Here is a 22,345-nt window from a genome sequence, read left to right as displayed (position 1 = left end):
TAATGCTGAAGCTGAAACTCCAATACTTTGGCACCTGATGAGAAGAGCTGACTCATTGGAAAAGACCCTGATGCTGTGAAAGATTGAAGGCTGGAGGAGAAGTGGGTGACAGAGGATGAGATCATTGGATGGCATCAACGACTTGATGGACATGAGTTTGAGCAAGCGCTGGGAGTTGGTGTTGGACAGGGAAGCCTGGGGTGTTGCAGTCCATGGGGTCGCAAGGAGTCAGACACGACTGAGAGACTGAACTGAACTGATGACACCCAACAGTGAAGACACTAATTAACTAAGGATTTTGTTATTCTCAAGCTGATCCAACATCATCGCCAAAGGCAAGTAAGTAAACAAGAAGGGACCAAGTTTTATTGAATAATGATTCCTCATGTTCCATGGGAAAAAGGAAAAAATCAATGTTTGTTGATTGAAACAGATAAAACTGTCAGGAAAATAAATGTTATTTTTAGGTTTTTGTTAAGACTGGCACTAAAAGAAAATCAAAATAAAAGATTAACCATTCTAAAAAGAATAATAATTGAGTCATTCTGAATAACTATTTTCTCATTTTTCAGTCCTAGAAATACTTGTTTTTCACAAGCACTTTTTTGTGTAGCTTGAGTTAACTTTTTCAGATCATAGATAGGTTTTACTCCTTATTGATTTTGTTTGAAGCATCTCTGAGAATTTCAGGAAAAGGCTGTGATGAGCCTAATTTGAAATAAATGTGCCATGCTTACAACCAGCACCTGCATAGATTATTAATTACAACTGATAGCATATTCTTTAACATAGAACTAGATAGGTAGTTGTTTCTATAATTGTAATTAAAATTATTGAAGCTAAGTCTCAAATCTCAATATTTTAAAGTAAACCTAAGGAGTGGTACATTCAATTGGAGTTTCAAAACTAAATTCAATTCTCTTAATTGGCATCTTTAATGTACTAGCCAGAAATGAAGAAGGTAAACTTGATTCAATAGGATCACAAGTAGATCACTACTATTAATATATTTGTTTTCACACTACCTTTTTAAAATAGCAGGGATTCATACAACTATAAATGAATGCTTACCATTGAATGTGCCCCCAAAACTCACACTGTATTATGAATTTATCTTTCTGTGTGTGTGTGTGTGTGTGTGTATGTGTATAGAGAGAGAGAGAGAGACTTGAAAATAGAGAAATTTATTATCATCCCATCATGAAAAAATTCACTTAAGACTATGTTGAAATTAGTGCATTTAGATTTTGTTGACAGCTCAAGTGAAAGTGATGGAGAAGGCAATGGCACCCCACTCCAGTACTCTTGCCTGGAGAATCCCATGGCCGGAGGAGCCTGGTAGGCTGTAGTCCATGGGGTCGCTAAGAGCCGGACGTGACTGAGCGACTTCACTTTCACTTTTCATTTTCATGCATTGGAGAAGGAAATGGCAACCCACTCCAGTGTTCTTGCCTGGAGAATCCCAAGGACGGGGGAGCCCGGTGGGCTGCTGTCTATGGGGTTGCACAGAGTCAGACACGACTGAAGCGACTTAGCAGCAGCAGCAGCAAGTTAAAGTGAAGGTCGCTCACTCATGTCCGACTCTTGGTGACCCCATGGACTATACCCTCTGTGGAATTCTCCAGGCCAGAATACTGGAGTGGTAGCTGTTCCCTTCTCCAGGGGATCTTTCCAACCCAGGGATCAAACCCAGGTCTCCCGCATTGCAGGTGGATTCTTTCACAGCTGAGGCACCAGGGAAGCCCAAGAATACTAGAGTGGGTAGCCTATCCCTTCTCCAGTGGATCTTCCCAACCCAGGAATCAAACCAGGGTCTTCTGCACTGCAGGTGGCTTCTTTAACAGCTGAGCTACTAAGGAAGCCCTGACAACTCAATAACTACTACAAAAAATATTAAAAATCAAAGAAAAATATATATTGTAGGGTATCTATCGCTTAGAAATCTCCTCATACATCAAATAATACATACTGAAAGTATATCAATGGGAGTATTCTTCTAATAATAAAAATACAAAACCAAATCATCAATGTCTATGTAGTTATACAACACTTCTACTTTAAAAGAATCACAGCTATTTACTTTAAAATGATCCATGTTAACTATGTACAATACAACCAATAGATCCTCAACTATATATTGATAGGCAATAGAGGTTTCCTTCTATATTCTGGAAATGCCCTGATCATTTTAAAAAGCTTATTTCATGTCAACTGCTGTAATAAAATAATGATTATGTTCTCATAACTCATATATATTATATTTTTCATTGAACGATGCAGATTTCAAAAAGACACATCTAATTTCAAACTTCCATGTGATCTGTATATCCAATAATTTTGACTTTGCTTTGAGATCCATTTTCCAATCACCCTGGAGATCCAATTTTGATCATGAGAGGCAAAACTGTTAAAACCAAACAAATCCTCAGTTGGTATTTATATAGGAAATCTCCATCACATGACAATCCTTGAAAACTTTCAATGCATAGATTTAATTCAAGTACACAACATTTTTTTCAAGAGGAAAATAAGTGAGGACAATATAATCTACAGCCATGCCAATTATATTATATAAAAGTCTTAAGAAATAAAAGCAGAATTTAATTGAGCATCCTACCTTGGCTAGTGACATGTGGTTTACCTTTACAAGTCTTCAAGAAAAGTAGAAGTACAATAATCCTGAATCAGAATTAAGCAACACTAGGTCAACAACAAGGAAGCACAAACTAAGCTTAGGTGGATAAATATGCTAGCTCCTCATGAGGTTTGAGTCCAGAAGACAGGTACTGTCTTATCCTGGAGTTGCCTCAGGAAGGAAAATCTGAGACAAGAGATTACAGGTAGTAGTTTATTTTCAGAATTAATTCCAGGGAAGCAAAGTAGGTGACTGTGAACAGTGACACAGAGGAGAAAAACCAATAAAACAAAGTGTTATTACGCTAGACATTGCTGAGAGTGACTGGGGCTCCATTCTTCTGGGACCCTCCAAGGAACCATGTAGAAGAAGAATGTGTTACAAAATCACCTGACCAAGGGGGCAGGTATCAGCTGGATCCTACTTCCTATTGACCAAAGAGCAGCTTTTCAAATAGCAATTAGCACTATGCTGTAGAAAGTCTAGTCTTGTTCTAGAATCTAAAGGTTTCTGCTGTGACTCTATTCTTAGGACTCTAATAAAAGATCCACACATTATCCATAAACAGCATCAAATCTTCTAGATCATCATGCTCGCGGAGCAGGCACAATGATGTGTTATAGTCAATATAATGGACTAGTATAATGTCATGTAGATTATGAAGATGAGCAAGTTCCCTGTGCATTATAATGTTACAAAGAGTGAGACAGTTCATCTTGAGCTAGGGCAGAACTGTGCAAGTGCACTGCTGTCCATCTCACATAAAAGCAAATTTTAAATCCTTCTCCTTGAGAATTGAAAAGTGTTCACTTATCAGATGACTAGCTACATACTAGCTAGTATCAGAAGTGTGTCAATTTTTTCCAATGTAGACACAACTACTGGCCCAGACCACAACTAGCTCAAAATACATGAGCTAAATCCATGCTTGTGACCAAGCCCAACTTGAATGAGAGAGTAAGAAATACCCTACCTATTCTATTGGGTTACCTGCAATTGAGTAGTGATGACAGTAATAGTTTAGAATTATTAAGTTTATAGAAAAAATATTATTTTGTATTGGTAATACAATCATAAATATGATGATAACTAAGTATTTACTTTTTGCTAGGCACTCTGCTAAATGATCTACGTGTATTATCTCAAGTACATTGACTAATGTTGCTTTTGCAAGTATCTGGAATTGTCTGATAAATGTTTCTTCTAAGCATCAGGAACTGTTCATGGAATTAAACAAATGATGAACTCTGAAATAGCTGTAAATAAATTCAGATCTCCTCAGGAAGAAAAATGACCCTTTAAATTCATGAGGATTTTTATTAAATGTTAAAAAGTCTTTGGTTAATGCTGATGTACTGGGCATAAAAAGTATCAGTATTTGTACAGTATATTAGAGTGTTGAACCAAAAGAGTCTTTCTATAGTCTATATTAAAAGTAACAGTAACAAAACTATTTGAAGGCATGATATCAATGATCAGAAAGGCTGTAAGAGCTATCTCCTAAACAAGCTATGGGAGTACATTTTCCCCACGTAACCATGAACTTAATAAAGATGTATATCACCAGGGGTGAGACTTTCTGTGCGTATGTGTTTGTGTCTATGTGTGTATGGGGAAAACTGTGAAGGTAGTTATTGATATGAAATTTGTGATTAATACATTTTTGGATATTTCTCCTAGACCCTTTCCCATACCCTATCCAAAGATATACTGAAAAAATATTGGTTGTTTCAGTTGGACAGTCACTCACCTGATATAGTAAACAGATCCAGTCTGTTAAATATCCTATTGTTTAAATCATTTATAGGAGAACTGTATATATAATTCATTTACTACTGGTTTTGTAACATTAAAAGAGAAGAGAGGAAGGAAAGACGAAGAAGGAGAGAAGGAGAGAAGGAAAAAAGAAAAGAAGGGAAAAAAGAAAAGGAAAATTAAGAGTGTAGTTAGCTGAATTCTGAAATTATGAATGTACAGAGGTACAACAACACTAGGTTGGTAGATTTATTGACAAACCCTTGTCTTCATTCTTACTTTTCCATATATTAATATCTTTATAATAAGCCTTTCTTAAATGAGGAGGACCTAGTTCTAGTCCTCGCAAGCTAAGAAAAGTTAATTAACAGAGATGCAAAGGCTCTGCAACGCATTAAAACACAAAAATAGTGAAATTTATTGAAATACATCTAATTTAGACTACATAAATGCTAAGAACCATTTCTAAAATTTGCTTATTTCAAATATGTTCAACAGTAGAGACTAAGTATAAATTACTTAAAATAATAAAAAGCCAGTATATATTTTATTATATGCATCTGTTTATATGTATATATGTAACATATGTGCATATATTTTTATAACCTGCATTTAACTTTTGAAAGGAGTCAATGTATAGATACGATGGTTACCATTATTGTATTATAGAGACAGGAAAACTGAGATGCAGAGAGCAGAGAGGTTAAGGAACTTTCCCAAAATCATGCTAGTAGTCAAGAAGGATCCTGGATTATACCCAGGCAGGTCCACGCTCATAACCACTGCTATGTACTGAATTTATTCACTTATTTTAAAGAAATTTTACATTGCTGCCTTAGAATACTTGTGGAAATGGAAATCCTTATGACTCTCATTGCCAGAGAAATACGTAACAGATTAAGAAATCTGAAAAGTGAATGAGGAAGTTCTCTTTTTCACTGCATTTCCAAATATTATCATATTCAGATTAAACAAAGGAGTAAGAAAACCTTTTCAGGTTCATGGTATCAGCCAAGAAAATTCATCCTGAGAAAACCAGCTGCCAACAGCACGCCCTTTAGTATTTAGACAGGATGCGAAGGCCCAGGTGTTTTGTCAGCCTTCCTTATACAGCTTGTTGACAAAGAAGAGGCCTAGTTAATTTTCCAAAGATGCAATATAAACTGAAACTGATTCACCTGCAAACACCTGAATTGCTTCTAGGAATGAAGAAATAATGATCCCCAAATAATACGTTTTTAATAGGATTAGAATACACCGAAATGATTCCAAAAATGGAATCTATCAGGAAAAATGAATAAGGCAATAATCTACTTCTGTTTTTCAGAACTTCTTTTAGATTTCTCAGAGCTCAAAGAGTCCATCCAGATTGCTGAAGCATGAAAGGGAAGATGTATGGAGAAAATAAGAAATGTCTGAGACTGTGGGAATGTAAGTATGAAGACAGAGGGAGCAGAATAGCTGGATGAATTAAAATGTAAGTTGCATTTTTAGTTCAGAATGTGCAGAATCTGGTACGGTCATTGTAAGAATAAGGGGATAATCAGTGAGTATTCTCTTGTGTCTTCTTTTAGGTTTACTTGGACATTCCTGTTTTGATTTCAACTTTTTTACTCTGGAATTTTTATTCTATGCATATACATTAAAAAAGTAATAACAACACTGAACTTTCTTTGGGATAATATTCTTGAGTTAATGGTATCACTTTTTAATATAACTAAAATTATTTTAATTGGACTACATTATTTTCTATACAAATTTTTAAATAAAAATGCTATTTAAATATCAACTTATTTACCTACATCATGTTTCAACAATTATTGCTTCTGGGCTTGTGTATTTAGTTTGGCAATCATTTTTTTCTACCACATCTAATTCATTGGGTCAAATTTTCTGTGTATGTATGCTGAGTTGCTCAGTCATGTGTGACTCTGCGACCCCATGGCTCCTCTGTCCATGGAATTTTCCAGGCAAAAATACTGGAGCAGGTTGGCATTTCCTACTCCAAAGGACCTTCCTGATTGATCCAGAGATAAACCCACGTCTCTTGAGTATCCTGCACTGGCATGCGGATCCTTTACAACTGCACTAACTGGGAAGCCTCAAATTTTCTATAACTCAATTTTATTGAGACAAATTTATTCTTTAATAAATTTTCAGTTCTTAGAAAGTATCATAATTTGCAATTTTAGCCACTATGGATCTTAATATTTTCAAATAATTTTTAGATTACTTTTATTGTTATCCATTTTTTCAAATATGTTTATAAAACATATTTCACCATTTCAGTTTACTCATGGTCTCATCAATCCATTGCTTCATTCTATAAAGTTCACATGCTTATTTTAATTTGCTCTTCAGGGTCAAAATGGCAGAGTCAAAACATCCTTGAGAATTAAAGAGTAAAGGATGACAGGACCAAAAGACAAGATTAAAATGATGGGAGATTTTATAATCTTCACACTGTTCTTTACTTTTCCCTGTACAGTCATGTGTTAACTGCAATTTTTTTCTGTAATACAAATAAAATATATAACTTTGTCTACCAAATGAGACTTCTTTTTCATAACAGTGTTTGTGTTGAATAACAATCTATATTTTTAACCAGTCAGGTTAAATATATGACAGTAATAACTGGCAATCAATGAATAAAACATTCTGAAAATTTTGGATCTGAATTAAATCTTTAAATCACAGATACATAACCTAACAATATTATTTCCTATCTAAGTGCTTTTTTCACTTGTATAATTTTTTTCCTTTGTTCATTATTTATCACTTTAGTGCCCCTTGAAAGTCTCAATTTCTGTTCCTGGTACTTAGCTTGTAAAAGCTGTAGCTGCTGACTCTGAGAACCTGAATTCACACAGCACCTGCAAACATCTGTTTTTCAAGGTTTTCTCTGAATATAATGACTAGGAGTAAGGAAAGTACCTGTGACCTCGTGCACCACATTTTTAGAACAAACGCCTCCTCTACTGCAATTATGTCATCATGAAATCATGTTCCACATTCTAAAATAAACTCATTGCCATATGAATTGTTATCTGACAGAGATATTTTTGCAGTTGTCTTTTTTAACAGCTTCCTTAGACTACTGTCTTTTAAATTTCTCACAATACTAAAACAAAAAAAAAAATTTTTGTCTATTCTACATGTTTACTTAAGCTTGAATGTTCAACAATTGCTACCCTTATCCTACATTGCACATATAATATGGATTTCACATACACACACACACAAACACATATACATTTTTAGCTAAATTGTCTAAAATAAACATATATATATATATATATATATATATATTTTTTTTTTTTTTCTGATTTGCAAGACAAGTCAGAGAGTTTTCCACAGTTTCATGGTTCAGGACTCACCTGTGGACGTGGATGTCCCGTGACTAGACAGGTCAATTCCAGGGTTTCCCCTTCCCGTATAGTGTAGACCCTTTCTGAGTAGCGCTCCTCTTCAATGTTACAGGCCAAGCCTGAATGCACAATACGAACCGTGGGGGGAGCTGTTGAATCAGAAAGAAGATACGTAAAAAGATAAATAAACTGTCATCCACTGAATCATCATGGTTGTAAACGGCAATTCTTATTAGACTTTAGCTCTGTCAGATCCATCAGTCTTAACACTTTGAACATCCTCAAGGGATTAAACATTTTGCTGGACAGAAAGCTTCAAATTTATCTAAAAGTCGCCAACACATTCTGAAAATGGAAAACGGGAATAGGGTGCCGAGGAAAACTGGTGATTCAGGAAATCACCATCATTACAAGACCTGTAATAAAACTTGACTGCTAAAATGTGATAGTTCCCCTCATCTCTGAAATATAAAATTTAATATAGTAAAGGATGTTGTCCAAAGTCTATATAGTAGTAGTAGTCGTTCAGTCATGTCCGACTCTTTGCAACCCCACAGACTGTGGTCCCCCAGGCTCCTGTGTCCATGGGATTCTCCAGGCAAGAATACTGGAGTGGGTTGCCATTCCCTTCTCCAGAGGATCTTCCTGACCTAGGGATAGAACCCAGTTCTCCAGAGTTGCAGGTAGATTCTTTACCGTCTGTGATACAGGGACTATAGTGGTGAAAAAGATCACTCAAAGGAAAAAGTAATCTAAATTAAAGACATTTCCATTTTTCTGTTAATGTTCTAAGTCCTGTGTTAAAACTAGGAAGCTAAAGAATAGGAAGATTTAGCTGTCAGAAATTGAGTATCAACTTAATTTTCAATATTTATAGACTCCTATATTAATATGAACAAAAGCCACTGGTGATGATCATAGATTACTGAGGCCTAAGTATAAAATTCTGACTCAAGATAGACTTAGTTTTCATGAAATTGTATAAATTTCTAAGTACAATTTCTCCTACTTCAGTGCTACATGGGCCTATAAAACTTGTCTAGGATTCATTGACTTACTCTTTGTTACCCTATGGACTATAGCCCACCAGGCTCCTCTGTCCATGGAGTTTTCTAGGCAAGAATAATGGAGCAGATTGTCATGTGCTAAGAATTGAACCCATGTCTCCTGCAGTTCCTGCATTGCAGGCAGATTCTCTACCACTGAGCCACTGGGGAAGCCCATAGGAGACCTATTACACGCAAAAACTCTTTTGGTCCTGAGAAATACTTAGATAATAGGATAGGCTTCTTGCCATCAAGGAGATTACTGTAAGTGACTAGCTTCAAACTGGAGATCATCCCCATTTGTGAATTCAGCAATTTTGTTTGTAATATATTTGGAATAGAGAAGAAAAATTTGTTGTAATTGGAGAAAAAGCTTTATCTGTATATAAGAACAATAATCTCAAGAATTTACTGATAGCAATCTCAGCCTCAACAGCAGTATTATCAGCAGAGGCTGTAGTTGCTTAAAAATTAATATGACTATATTTGGAATTTTGTACTTAACATTTAAAAGATCATGAATATTGTTAAATTTGCAGATAAATTTGGTGATTTATGGAGGAAATAAGATAATTATAAGTCCAACTTAAAGGAAATTTTCTTTTGGGACAACCTGTGTTCTGAAAATAAAAAAGAATAGTTTCCAATACTAATACTTTGCTTTACATAACAAGAATGTATAGAATACTCCTAGAGTTTAAGAACTGAAAAGGGCAAAGTTTGTTATTGTTCTTAATTTCAAACTAAAATACAGAGAAGTCTGCTTGTAAATAATAGTAAAAAACAACCAGTTATTTCCATTTTCTTTCTGGATATCCGAGCAAAGTACTGTTCTTCAACCTTTAAATGCAGGATCAAATTTAAATTTCAATTTAGATACATAATATTAGAAAGCCACTTATTTTTAAACATCTGTCACACAACTGTTTACATATTATGGAGGTTAACAAACTGATGACAATCAATTAACACTTTCAAAATATAAATAGAAAATTGTTAAGGATAAAATAGAGATTCATTACCTTGAAATATATTTCTATGCCAAATTTAGCCTAACAAGTGATAGTTCACATGTTTATTAATATATCTAATTATATAGTAACATGGCATCTTTTCTAGATTAATTTACAATGTTATTTTTGCTTTATTTCATATCAATGAATAGTATTATTATTTTAAGGATCATCCTTCCAAAGAATCATTATGCAAATAAGTAGCTTTATTTTAAAAGTTTAAATTATACAGTAAGCACACTGTCTTCACCTACAAGGGTTAATTTTCTGCTATTTTCTTCCATATTTTAACACATTCTTGGAAGAGGCAATTGCCTATATACTGAGCTTTCCACCTATGTTATAGGATGGGGAATATTCTACCAAATTATAAGTGTTAAAGATGTACCTTACCTAGTATGCATTAAAATATATAGTCAGTACTTCAGAAGCTCAATGATAATGTGAACATTTTTGGAAGCTCCCATGAACTCTTTTGGTCTGCAGAACACTCAACTGAAAGGTCTTAGAATTCATGCAGGTCAATGCTCTTATTTCTGAATTATGGAAGGAAAGTCTGAGAACATCAGGTGGCCTGGCAACAGGCTTGCAGCTAGTTGTGGCCTCAATGATACCAGGACCACCGGTCCTAGGCTCTCTTTACTAACTCATGCTATTAATTCTATCACAGACATAGTCAAAGCAGGTTTAAATAACTCCTAAACTAGATCTAGACTAGACTAGGGGGTAAAAAAAGATAGAGAAAAAGTTCATGAAGTAGTTACAGCACCATAACTAGATCAACAATATTAATTGTATAATGGTTCCAAACCTAGCCAGTGTAACATTGTCACAATTTTTGTCCTGTCTCCAAATCCAAACAAAATCTTATGATTTCCCAAATAATGTGTTGTAACTTATTTTTTCATTATGTTGAATTTTGCCTAAGAGAGACTTCCCAGGTGGCGTTAATGATAAAGGATCCACCTGCCAATGCAGGAAACATAAGAGACTTGAGTTTCATCCCTTCGGGAAGATCCCCTGGAGAAGGAAATGGTAACCCAGTCCAGTATTCCTGCCTAGAAAATTCCACAAACAGAGGAGCCTGGCGGGCTATAGTCCATGGGGTTGCAAAGAGTCAGACACGACTGAGTAACTAAACAGCATGAAATTTCATGGAGTCCAAATCACCCTACATGGCATTTAGTTCCCTGTAAATGGGCCACATATTGACTATTCAACATGAAATCTCACTTCTCTGTATCATCAGCCCAATATCAGTGGGAAGTTAAAGAACACTGACAATTCAAGTTCTTTGATCATGATGTTCCCCCATACAGAATTCCCATACTGATCTTTGGACCAATGTTGCGAAAGCTTCTTGAATTACTTAGCAATGACTTTCTTCTCTTTTTTACCAGGAAATGTGTATTGCCCAGTGATTCTCCTTTTTCTTAACATTCTAACTTGATAAGAAGCATGTCATTACAAGAATGAACATCATTTTGAGCATCTATTCCACATTACCTAATTCAGAGCACGGAGTAGGTATTTAATAATTAATTCATAATTTTTAAGCATATATCACTATAAGGACTCTAACCTCCTATTTTAGCAAAAATATCAACTATTAGGACACTGAATTTGCCTACTTTAAATACAAATGCAATTTGCAGTACTATATCTAAAGCAAGACATGTTTTACCCTCTGCCTTGTTAGAAAAAAATCTTAATTCATCATCCTTAAATTGGACTAAGGGTTATGATCCCCTTTGCCCTATAGAGTCAGCAATGAATTAAAATGTTAAAATATTGCAAGAGACTCATATTCATCCAAATTTGCTTGCAATAAACCAAATCCCATTACATAAAATCATTCCTAACACTAATTCTATCAACTCCCTTAATCTGAATAAACTGGCTTTGGGCTCAAGAGGTCAGCCTAAAAGGACAAAAGAGAAACATTCTCTTATCTTGTTAGAGTATACTTTTCAAAGTCATACCAAATTTTCTCTGTATTCTGCTGGAGAAAGAACACAAATAAATTCTCCAATGGCAACAGCAAGAGCATATTTTAGCCTTTTATCTCATAAAAAGACTTTCAAACATATATTAATTGAGCAACTGCTATAGATGAGGCATGAGGCTATGTGCTAAGGATGTGAAGATGGATGCTATGAGCGGTGCCCTCTATGGCCAAAACCTATTGTGTTTTCAGCCTATTGGGTCTGACCAATTTATATACATACAGAAATCATTAAAAAATTACAATTGAACAGAAGAGTTATCTAACAGAAGTAAGTGAAAAGTACTACAACAGGACAGAGCAGAAACCGACTAAATCTGCCTGGGGGATTCCGACAGGTTTCAGGAAGCCAATGACATTTAACAAGGTTTGCAAAGATACATACAGTGGAGGCAAAAGAGGAAGAACATTGCAGAGAAAGGAAATAGTGTGTTCAAAAGCATGTAATCATGTCTTTTGACATGATACTGCCTGCAGGGTTTAGGAAATAACTACATGAAAATGTGATCCACACAATGTATAATCTACTCCAAACCTCGAGACCAGTGCCACTCTCTCAATCTACCCTAATGTCTCCAGGCATAGGAAAGAGACTGTAGGGCCCTGCCAATGGAAAAGATGGCAGAAACCTACGTGAGAGTTCTTATTAGACAAGACTTGAGGACTGATTGATGTGGGAGTGAGGGAACATGAACTCAGAGGTCACTGAAGTTAATATTTTGGTTAAACAGGTGAAACACTTTTTTTAATAAAAAATATTCTCTTGATCAGTAGGGGTTCCACATTATTCACAGTTGGGAGAGACTTAAAATGAGGGGATCTGAGTCCAAATAATGGAGTGCTTTGTTAGAGCGAGGACTTAGACATGAAGTGTTTTTGAGGGAGAAGCTTTTTCCATGTTCCTGAAGAATATGCTGTTATTAGCATTAGTAAGTTTCATAATAAGAGTTTTCTTTCCTCTAACAACTTCAAGCAAGAGTATTGTAGCATATCCTTCAAATCCCTGGTCCAACTATTCTCTGGGAATTCAAGTTCCAGTAATATCATACCACTTTGCTACACTAGTTCAAGGTAACTTGGGGTTACTGAGTTACTAGTTTAAAATACTACATAAGTCTTCTCCTTCCTCCTTTTGCACAATGATTTCCCATTCAAATTTTAAATTAAATATTATGTCTACAAGCATGGGGCTTCCCTTGTGGCTCAGACAATAAAAAATCTGCTGCAATGCAGGAGACCCAGGTTTGATCCCTGGGTTGGGAAGATTCCCTGGAGAAGGGCATGGCAACCCACTCCAGTATTCTTGCCTAGAGAATTCCATGGACAGAGGAGTCTGGGGTCACAAAGAGTTGGACACAACTGAGTGACTAATATTTTTACTTTTCTCTGAGTATAGTCTATAATTATGCCTCTTCTTGGTGACAATTCTTTTGCCTGATATCTTTCTCCTTAGGCTCATTATATCAATATATATTTAATATAACAAATTCAGATAAGGAAGCAGAGAATATGAAGATTTGGGAGAGGAGGTGAAAATTTTAGTGTTAGAAGCTGATGGTGAGCTGGCCAACAAATGAAAAGTTGCTGCTTGATATAAAGATTTAGAGCTTTTAAATGGTAGCTGATGTTTGACAGCAATAGAATAGATGCAATCCCTAAAACAGAGCATGTAGAGTGAGAAATTAAGAGAATAATGATAAAATCATAAGGAATGTGAATTCTTGGTACAGAGCTGGTGTGGATGTGAATACGGATACAGTGAGGCCAAGAAAGGAGACTCAGAGGCAGAGGATTACAAATAAAATGTAATGCTTCAAAAGTTACACAAAGAAACGCTCTAGTATGGTAAACTGTCCAAAACTGTCATTTACAACAGATTTGGAGGAGCATAAACAAAAGATCATTGCCAATGATAGTTAGGAAGGCATTGGGAAATTTCAAGTGAGGCTGTAGAACAACAGGGGGGAAAGATGAAGGAGGTGAGGTTTGAGAAAGATAAAAGTCTTCCTGGGTCAACCAAGATTCGGGCAAAAGGTAAAACTGCTTTGAGGTTTACCCATATATAAAAAATAAGGAAGCATACAATTAAGCATTCTAAAATACTATACGAATGTCTCAGGATTACAAAGACTATTTACATTATAAGAAACAAACCATAATGTCTGTATTTCCGACATAAACTGTAACTTTTAGCCATACTATACTATTTTTCTACTATTTTTCATCATGCTTATAAAATTAATTTTCCCTAAAATCTGGCTTTCTTTATTTTCTTTCCTTTTTTCTTATCTTTCTGCTCTTTTACAAGTTTAAATCTTGTAACTTTGGTATCCTATATACAGAAATCGCTCAAAACAGTCTAATCTTTACTCCAAAAAAAAAAATCAAAGTTAATCCTCACAGCATATGAATATGCTTAATCTCTCCCATATTAAAGACTGGAGACAAAACAACATTTATCCTCTCATCACAGGTCTCCTCTCATCTTTACTTTACAGCCTAGTGATTGGAACTAATGGTACCCACTCTATGCCACACTTTGCATGTTTTTGCAATCCTCAGGCCATAGCAGTCTGGCACCTACCCTATCTTTTGTGTTTATAAAAGAATAAGGAAGAAAAATAGAAAACTGTTTTCTTTGCTCAACTGCTAATTTTTGTCATTATTTCGATCCCTTATATCTCCTTCAGTCTTAGTTTGCCTGCCTTCATTTCTGCAACTATAAGGATCTTTTGAAATTACACATTTGTTCTACCTTTCAAAATAATATAAACTATTATTATATCCCACTATTATTCTTACAAACATGAATGTAAGCATATATTAAAACATGCAGATAGCAGAATATTCAATTTCTATGTCTATTACAACAATTTCTGCAAAAAATAGTTAAAATCCTTCTGTCACTGTCATTTAAATAATCCCAAATAGGACAATATCTTGATATACAAACATTTTGCAGATTATTTATAATTGGCTTTTACTCATTTGGTTGTTTTTAATTAACTACTATTTTAGCATCAAAGTGAATTTATTTTCCTTTACCCTCATCCTTCATACTTGGTTAACACTGAATGCTTGCCCACTGGAGAGAAATACATTTTATCTTTAATATGATTAGTTATAAAGTGAAAGTACTAAGATCATATTGATCATATTCTGGATTTAATCAAAAGAAGATCATATCTACCTCAGTATGGCTTTGGTGAAAGCTCTGAATATGAAAGGTTTTGAATATTTTGTATAATTTCCTCAGCACATGTTGAGCAGCATTGTTATAAATTAATTGAGCTGCGTTGAGAAATTCTGCAAAGCCCAGAGTAAGGTAAGAAAATTAAACCCTGAAGCCTCTGGTTCTAGAAAGAAGCTATTAATTTTTCCTAAATAACAGAGGTTTATCTGATTTTTTAGGTTAATGTTAGTCAAGAATTTAAAGCAAAGAGTTTATATTTTTAATTAAAAAACAAGTTATCTGTTTTATGTAATAGATACTATTTAACAAAATGAAGAAAGTTTGTCATTAAAGAAAATGACAGTAAATAACAATGTAATTATGTTCATGAAAGTTTAAAGTTAAACAGAGAAGAACATAAGCAATTTAAATTTTAATATTAAAAACAATAATAAAAGCAATAATGTTTTGTGTAAAAGAATTATCTTTTAATGTCATCTTAAAGCATTCTTGAATATAGGTGCTAACTTTACAAAAAACTGAATGTGTGCGTGCTAAGTTGCTTCAGTGGGATATAGCTATTTGCAACAAAAAGCTGGATACATAATGGCAAAATATTAATCTAAATCATCTTCTACAAAATGACATATTTGATTCTTATGTGTCTTAAATGAAACAGTATAAAACTTATAAATATTATTAAATTAAGGTTTCTACATTAACAACTTCAGATTTCATCAGAAATAACCTTTTTGTTTTCATCTCAAAATATAACCTATTAATATAAAGCTAAAACTTCAAAGACTCTTATATGTTTTATAGATACAAAAAAAAAAAAAAAGTTTCACTGAACCTATGGTTCTTAACATTCTTTTCAAATGCAGCATTTGACAACCTCTGATATGTGTACCAGAGAGGAACTGTGGGTCCCTAAGTCTGACATACATAGCCATCCATGCTTCTACATGGATATTCCCAGCCCAAGCCATTCAGCCATTCATTATGTTCTTCCCAGTATTTCCCAGGAGAAATATATGATCTATATGTAAGCAATATTTGAAAGCTTATCAAATAGTTCATTAACCTTGTATTGTATTTACAAAGGACTTATGTGAACTAAGCTTTGTGCTACAACTTAGGGTAAATATTGTGGTGAACTAAGCTTTCCCTAAGAAGGTGGAAATGTGAGATACTATACACAAGTTCCTGTTTCTATATCAGATCCAATGCAAATCGTGAAATGTCTCCAACTAAAGACTGAATCATGTTTCTATCTAATCAGTAAATTTTAGTAGGAAAAACAAAAACAAGAAACAAAGAAACAAATACAACTACTCCAGAAATTTTGGAGGCTAGGCCATAGACTATAAATACAAAAAAAAAAAAAAGGGAAAAAATGGCAAAGACAGAAGGGAGACTCCTCTTGCTTTTATGGTACCATTCTGTTACATGTTTTGAGTCATCTTGGAAGCATAGTGAAGGAGGCAGAGAAACTATTATAATGCTATGAGAGAGAACAGCATTTAATCTTTAAAACCATGGGTAAGTTTTACCCCCTCTAAATCAACTTCGTGATAAGGCTTCCTCTTAATAATGTCCAAAGTTATATATCATGTGCTCAGTGAACCCTCTAAAGTTCTTTGAACCAAATCTTCCTGATTCATCAATTATCACATCTTATGAGATCAGGACGCCTGAACCCACAGGTACTAATTACATCATTTTTAAACACTCTGGACTGAAATGTATACTTAAATGTACTCACCTTCTCTAAAATTAAGGGCATTTCAGCTTTCTTGGAAAGAACTACAAAGCCCCAGCAAATATTAACTAAAATGAAATTAGTATCATCATTGTGCTCTAACTTTAATCACTATTTGGTTATTTAGAGACCGCTATTATTTCTTTCAGTCTAACTCATCAACAAAACAAATGATATTTACTAAAGAATATGCCAAAAATGAAAACTTCAAGTTGCTTCTCCAAGAGTGGCAATGGCAGACATAGGATTTTGAGTATCTGGCCTGCTGACTTCCCCATTGTTTCTCTCCATTGAGTAATGACTACTGCTGTGTGTGACTAGCCCCAAGAAGGAAAAGTCCCTCAACATGTTACAAAAATGCCTTTGAAACTCCAGCACAGAGGAATCTGTGTGATAATGACACAACCCAAAGTCTCCTTCAGAACTAAAGGGAAGAGCAATTATCACAAAGCCATAATGATTCCAATCCCACCAGGCAATATTCATAGACTTAGAACTCAGCAAACACCAGACACTTGTGCAAAGCTTGGTATTTTTTGACACATTTGGTAGTTCTTTCTAAATCCCTAAAATGTGTATTTTAAATATACATTTGAAAAAATATGACATCTCCATTGAAGGTTAGTGAATATTCAAAGATTAGTTTCATCTACAGTTGTCTTCCCTAGGTCGGGAAGATCCCCTAGAGAAGGGAAAGTCTACCCACTCTAGTAATCTGGCCTGGAGAATTCCATGGACCGACTGTATAGTCCATGGGGACGCAAAGAGTCAGACACAACTGAGCAACTTTCACTTTCACATTCACAGTTGTCTTTCTCTAGAAACAAATTGTGTTGTGTGTATTTATATATGTGTGTGTGTGTGTGTGTGTGCTGTTGTTGTTTAGTCTGTTTAACACTTTCATAGATATATATATATTTAACACTTTCATAGATACATATATATATGTACACACATATATATGTATGTATGTGCATGTGTGTGGGTGCTCAGATGTGTCTGACTCTTTGCAACCCCATGGACTGTAGCCCACCAGGCTCCTCTGTCCATGGGATTCTCCAGCCAAGAATATTGGAGTGGGTTGCCATTTCCTCCTCCAAGGGATCTTCCTGACCCAAGGACTGAACCCTATCTCCAGCATCTCCTACATTGCAAGAGGATTCTCTACCGCTGAGCCACTAGAGAAGCCTATATATGTACATAGGTATGTATATAAATAATGCCATGCCACATCCTTATTTTTAAAGGATAGACTTTATGTCTTTAGAATTTAGAGGAAAACACCAGAATAAGAAAAATAATTATCAATCATTTATATTCCCAAAGACAAAGAGTATTTTTATTAAATTAGTTGGTACCATAAGAGGTAAAAGTAAAAACATTTTTATAAACCATTATGTGAAACATAAGCACTTATTAGTAAATATTATCACTCAACTTCTAATTTTGTATTTAAGCTTGACAGTTTCAAAGAACTATACACAGGAGATGAGGAAATGCCCACAGTTTCAGTTCAAGCAATTTAATTTCCATTTGAGGATGAAATTTTGAAATTGACCTTTTGAATATCTCAGTGGTTCACCTCTATGCAGTGTGAAACAGCATTTCCCAGGAAGGCTCTTAGACCTGTCATCTCTCCCACACCCCTCTCATCTCAGGTCAGGACCTGGCGCACTCACTTTCCTGCTCAATCACCTGTGCTCCTTGAGTTTTCCATGGAGCAAGACCTTGCTCTCCACTTCATGTTTCACATCCTCCTAAATGAATTCATAAATACCTTTTCTAAGAATTGTCATATTTGTTATTAATGTCAGGATTTGTTAATAGAACAAACAATATGAGAAATCTGCAGTATTACAAAACCTTAAAATCTTAAGAGTACTAGCAAAAACATGGGTGATCCACACCACTTAATAAGTACACAAGGTTTTTTAAATTTAATTTTATAGCTTTAATCTGCTTTTTTCTATTACGAACTTCTAATTAATATTTACCTGATTTTTTTGAGCAGACAAAGGAATCTGTAAAAACCTATAAACAATTGCTTATACCTACAGCCCCTTATGTTAAATATAAAACTGTTATGCTTAAATTCTCTTAGCACCATCCACCTAGCCTCAGATATTATGCTTGACATCCTTCTAATTTTCTCTGCAGAATCTAAGAGGTCATATCTGTTTGATGTTAAACCAAATGAGTTATTCAGATTGTAAGCAGTCTGGGTTGTAACACAGCTGGATCAGTTCCTTTCAAACATTCTTCCAAACACAAGTGCTCTGAAGACATGTTCAATGTTGTTCAATCTGGATAATTTTTAAAGAAATTTAAACCACTATAGTATTTGCTTTGTCAAAGATATTGATAAAGATAATAAATAAATGAAACCTAATGTTAGAGTAATCATGAGGTAATATATATCTCCATGATTGTTAGATGAGAATCAGTAGAGTTTTTTGAGGATGCAGTTTGCCAGTTTAGAGTCCAAATGTAAAAGTATATATAACATTTGGGCCACCTCTAAAACAAAAACGACTAATGAGACAAACTGCCAGAAGGTACACAAACAAATATTTCCACTACAGTATTTATAAGTGAAAAACTGGAAACACCAGAATATTTGGAAAACTACTGAGTTGCTATTTCCTTCTCCAGGGGATATTCCTGACCCACGGATCAAACCTGCCTCTCCTGAGCCACCAGGGAAGCCCACATTAAACATGGGTATGTAGTTCCAAATTTATTGATATATAAAGATGCTGATGTCATTGATTTTTTAAAAATTTTAAGAAGAGTGTAGATCACACAGAATGCTGTGATTATAAGCAAGGGCTCTGAATTGAGGTGTCCAGGTTCAAATTCCCACTATGACACTTACTGTGTGACACTGAGCAAGTGACCTGATCTTTCTGTGCCTTTGTTTTGGTATCTGTAAAACTAATTAAAAATAAAACCTCTCTCAGAGGATTTAGTGACAGTGTGATAAATAATGCTCATTAGAACAATGTTCAGCTCATCAAAGCTGGCAGCAAGTGTAAGTAAGCCATTAATATTTCCAAATGTACATGTAAAGTTTTCACATGTACAAATTCGATATATGTATAAGGAGATATATGCATGTGTGTACAGATAAATACATGTGTGTGTGTATATATATATAGAGAGAGACATATATATATAGATATATATACACATGGTGTGTATATACAGGTGTGTATACATATATTTTTTTCTTTTAATTAAAAAGTCTCTAACAGCAAGAATTGAATCTTTCTGATATTGCTAATTTAAAGTACTGGGTTTGGAGTTGGGTTTCCTGGGTTGGAAACATTAGAATATAATCTAAAATAATCTTAATTTCTTCATGTATAAAGTGGGGATGAAATGACTTTCTACTTCATACAGTTGTAGCAATAATAGTAGATAATCATATCTAGGGTTTACCATAGTACACAGCTCTAGCATTAAGCATTTAAAATTTTAGTTTTTCTTAGCAGCCTAAAATCTCCATGTATGGAACAAACATTGCAGGAATAATATTATTTCTGATTAATAAAATCATTACAAATTCTCATCCCAGTAACTAATATGAAACAAAAAAACTAGAAATGAAGAACATTTGTAAAAAGTGACACTAACTTTATGTAAATTGCTCACATAATGAAATGATCAAATTTGTCAGTGAATCTAAATTTAGATTCAACTGGTGCTTTTCAAAAGTAAACATGGGAAAATAACAAGGTAAATACTATTTAATTTACTTAATTAATGTCACAAACCAATTTTAAATAAATAAAAATAAGGAAATACCAAATGAATAACAAGTGTACTTATCAACAGAAAACCATTTCAGATAGGCTTTTGTCTAATTAATCACCACATTCAGCATTCTTAGAAATAATATTTTAGTACTCAGTGCACAAATCATGTAGAGCCAAACATCTGTAGAAATTTCAAAGACATATCCAAAAAATTTATAAAGTGACATTTTCAATACTGAAGTTTCAGTACCAAAAATGAATAACAGAAGCCAAAAATGTTATTATGCAGATAAGTCTCCATTTTAATTAAGGGCTGAGAATGAGAGACCTGAGGGTCGAATTTCAGAGCTATTTTGACATATATCAAATGTTCCTTAATTTACACTGAAAAACCTTTCTAACAAGTTCTCATGTCAATATGTTCCTATTAGCTACCAGTACCTTTAAGTGGTGTTTTGTCACTGACCTACATTAGTATATCAAATTATGACAAGAAATTAATGGCTTCTCACAATAATAATTCAGATTACACTCTCTAGCCAAATACTTAGAAGAGAACCTCAAGAGCAACAAAACATGAATATCTGTTTCTACTTTGTTTAACAATAAAAAAACTTGAATATAACAGTAGATAGCTATACAGGCTCTCAAAATATTCACTTAGGATTTTGTACAAACGTTCAGTTCAGTTCAGTTGCTCAGTCGTGTCTGACTCTTTGTGAACCCATGAATTGCAGTATGCCAGGCCTCCCTGTCCATCACCATCTCCCCGAGTTCACTCAAACTCACGTCCATCGAGTCAGTGATGCCATCCAGCCGTCTCATCCTCTGGCATCCCCTTCTCCTCCTGCCCCCAATCTCTCCCAGCATCAGAGTCTTTTCCAATGAGTCAACTCTTCGCATGAGGTGGCCTAAGTACTGGAGTTTCAGCTTTAGCATCATTCCTTCCAAAGTAATCCCAGGGCTAATCTCCCTCAGAATGGACTCATTAGATCTCCTTGCAGTCCAAGGGACTCTCAAGAGTCTTCTCCAACACCACAGTTCAGAAGCATTAATTCTTCGGTGCTCAGTTTTCTTCACAGTCCAATTTTCAAATCCATACATGACTAATGGAAAAACCATAGCCTTGACTAGACAGACCTTTGTTGGCAAAGTATTGTCTCTGTTTTTCAATATGCAATCTATGTTGGTCATAACTTTCCTTCCAAGGAGTAAGCGTCTTTTAATTTCATGGCTGCAATCACCATCTGCAGTGATTTTGGAGTCCAAAAAAACAAAGTCTGACACTGTTTCCACTGTTTCCCCATCTATTTCCCATGAAGTGATGGGACCAGATGCCATGATCTTCGTTTTCTGAACGTTGAACTTCAAGCCAACTTTTTCACTCTCCTCTTTCACTTTCATCAAGAGGCTTTGAGTTCCTCTTCACTTTCTGCCATAAGGGTGGTGTCATCTGCATATCTGAGGTTATTGATATTTCTCCTGGCAATCTTGATTACAGCTTGTGCTTCTTCCAGCCCAGCGTTTCTCATGATGTACTCTGCATAGAAGTTAAATAAGCCGGGTGACAAATACAGCCTTGATGTACTCCTTTTCCTATTTGGAACCAGTCTGTTGTTACATAATTCAGTTCTGGAAATAAACTCCCTTTTTAAATAAACAGAACAGGAAATAATTTTGAGAAACAGAAGACTAAGACTTTGACAAGCTATATGTATGTATATATTCCTGAAAACCTCAATTGAAAACATTGAACTCATGTTGACCTGATATTTGTCTCTAACTCTTTTCTTCATATAAGGTAACAGGTTAAAATATGTGACTTTTTATC

The 22,345-nt window shown here is 34.7% G+C and overlaps 1 protein-coding gene across 1 annotated transcript in view; it reads right to left on the bottom strand.

Annotated features, from left to right (window-relative positions):
* The window catches only part of MDGA2 (MAM domain containing glycosylphosphatidylinositol anchor 2), a 915,505-nt gene that overhangs the window by 525,835 nt on the left and 367,325 nt on the right, over positions 1-22,345 (bottom strand). Inside the window, exon 2 of the mRNA XM_070378526.1 lies at positions 7,768-7,907. Within this exon, the coding sequence (XP_070234627.1) occupies positions 7,768-7,907 (140 nt within the window). The remainder of the gene's footprint in view (positions 1-7,767; positions 7,908-22,345) is intronic.

The sequence above is a fragment of the Bos mutus genome, chromosome 10 (genome assembly GCF_027580195.1).
Source record: "Bos mutus isolate GX-2022 chromosome 10, NWIPB_WYAK_1.1, whole genome shotgun sequence".
In the NCBI taxonomy this organism is placed as follows: domain Eukaryota; kingdom Metazoa; phylum Chordata; class Mammalia; order Artiodactyla; family Bovidae; genus Bos; species Bos mutus.
This window is presented reverse-complemented; position numbering and strand designations above follow the sequence as displayed.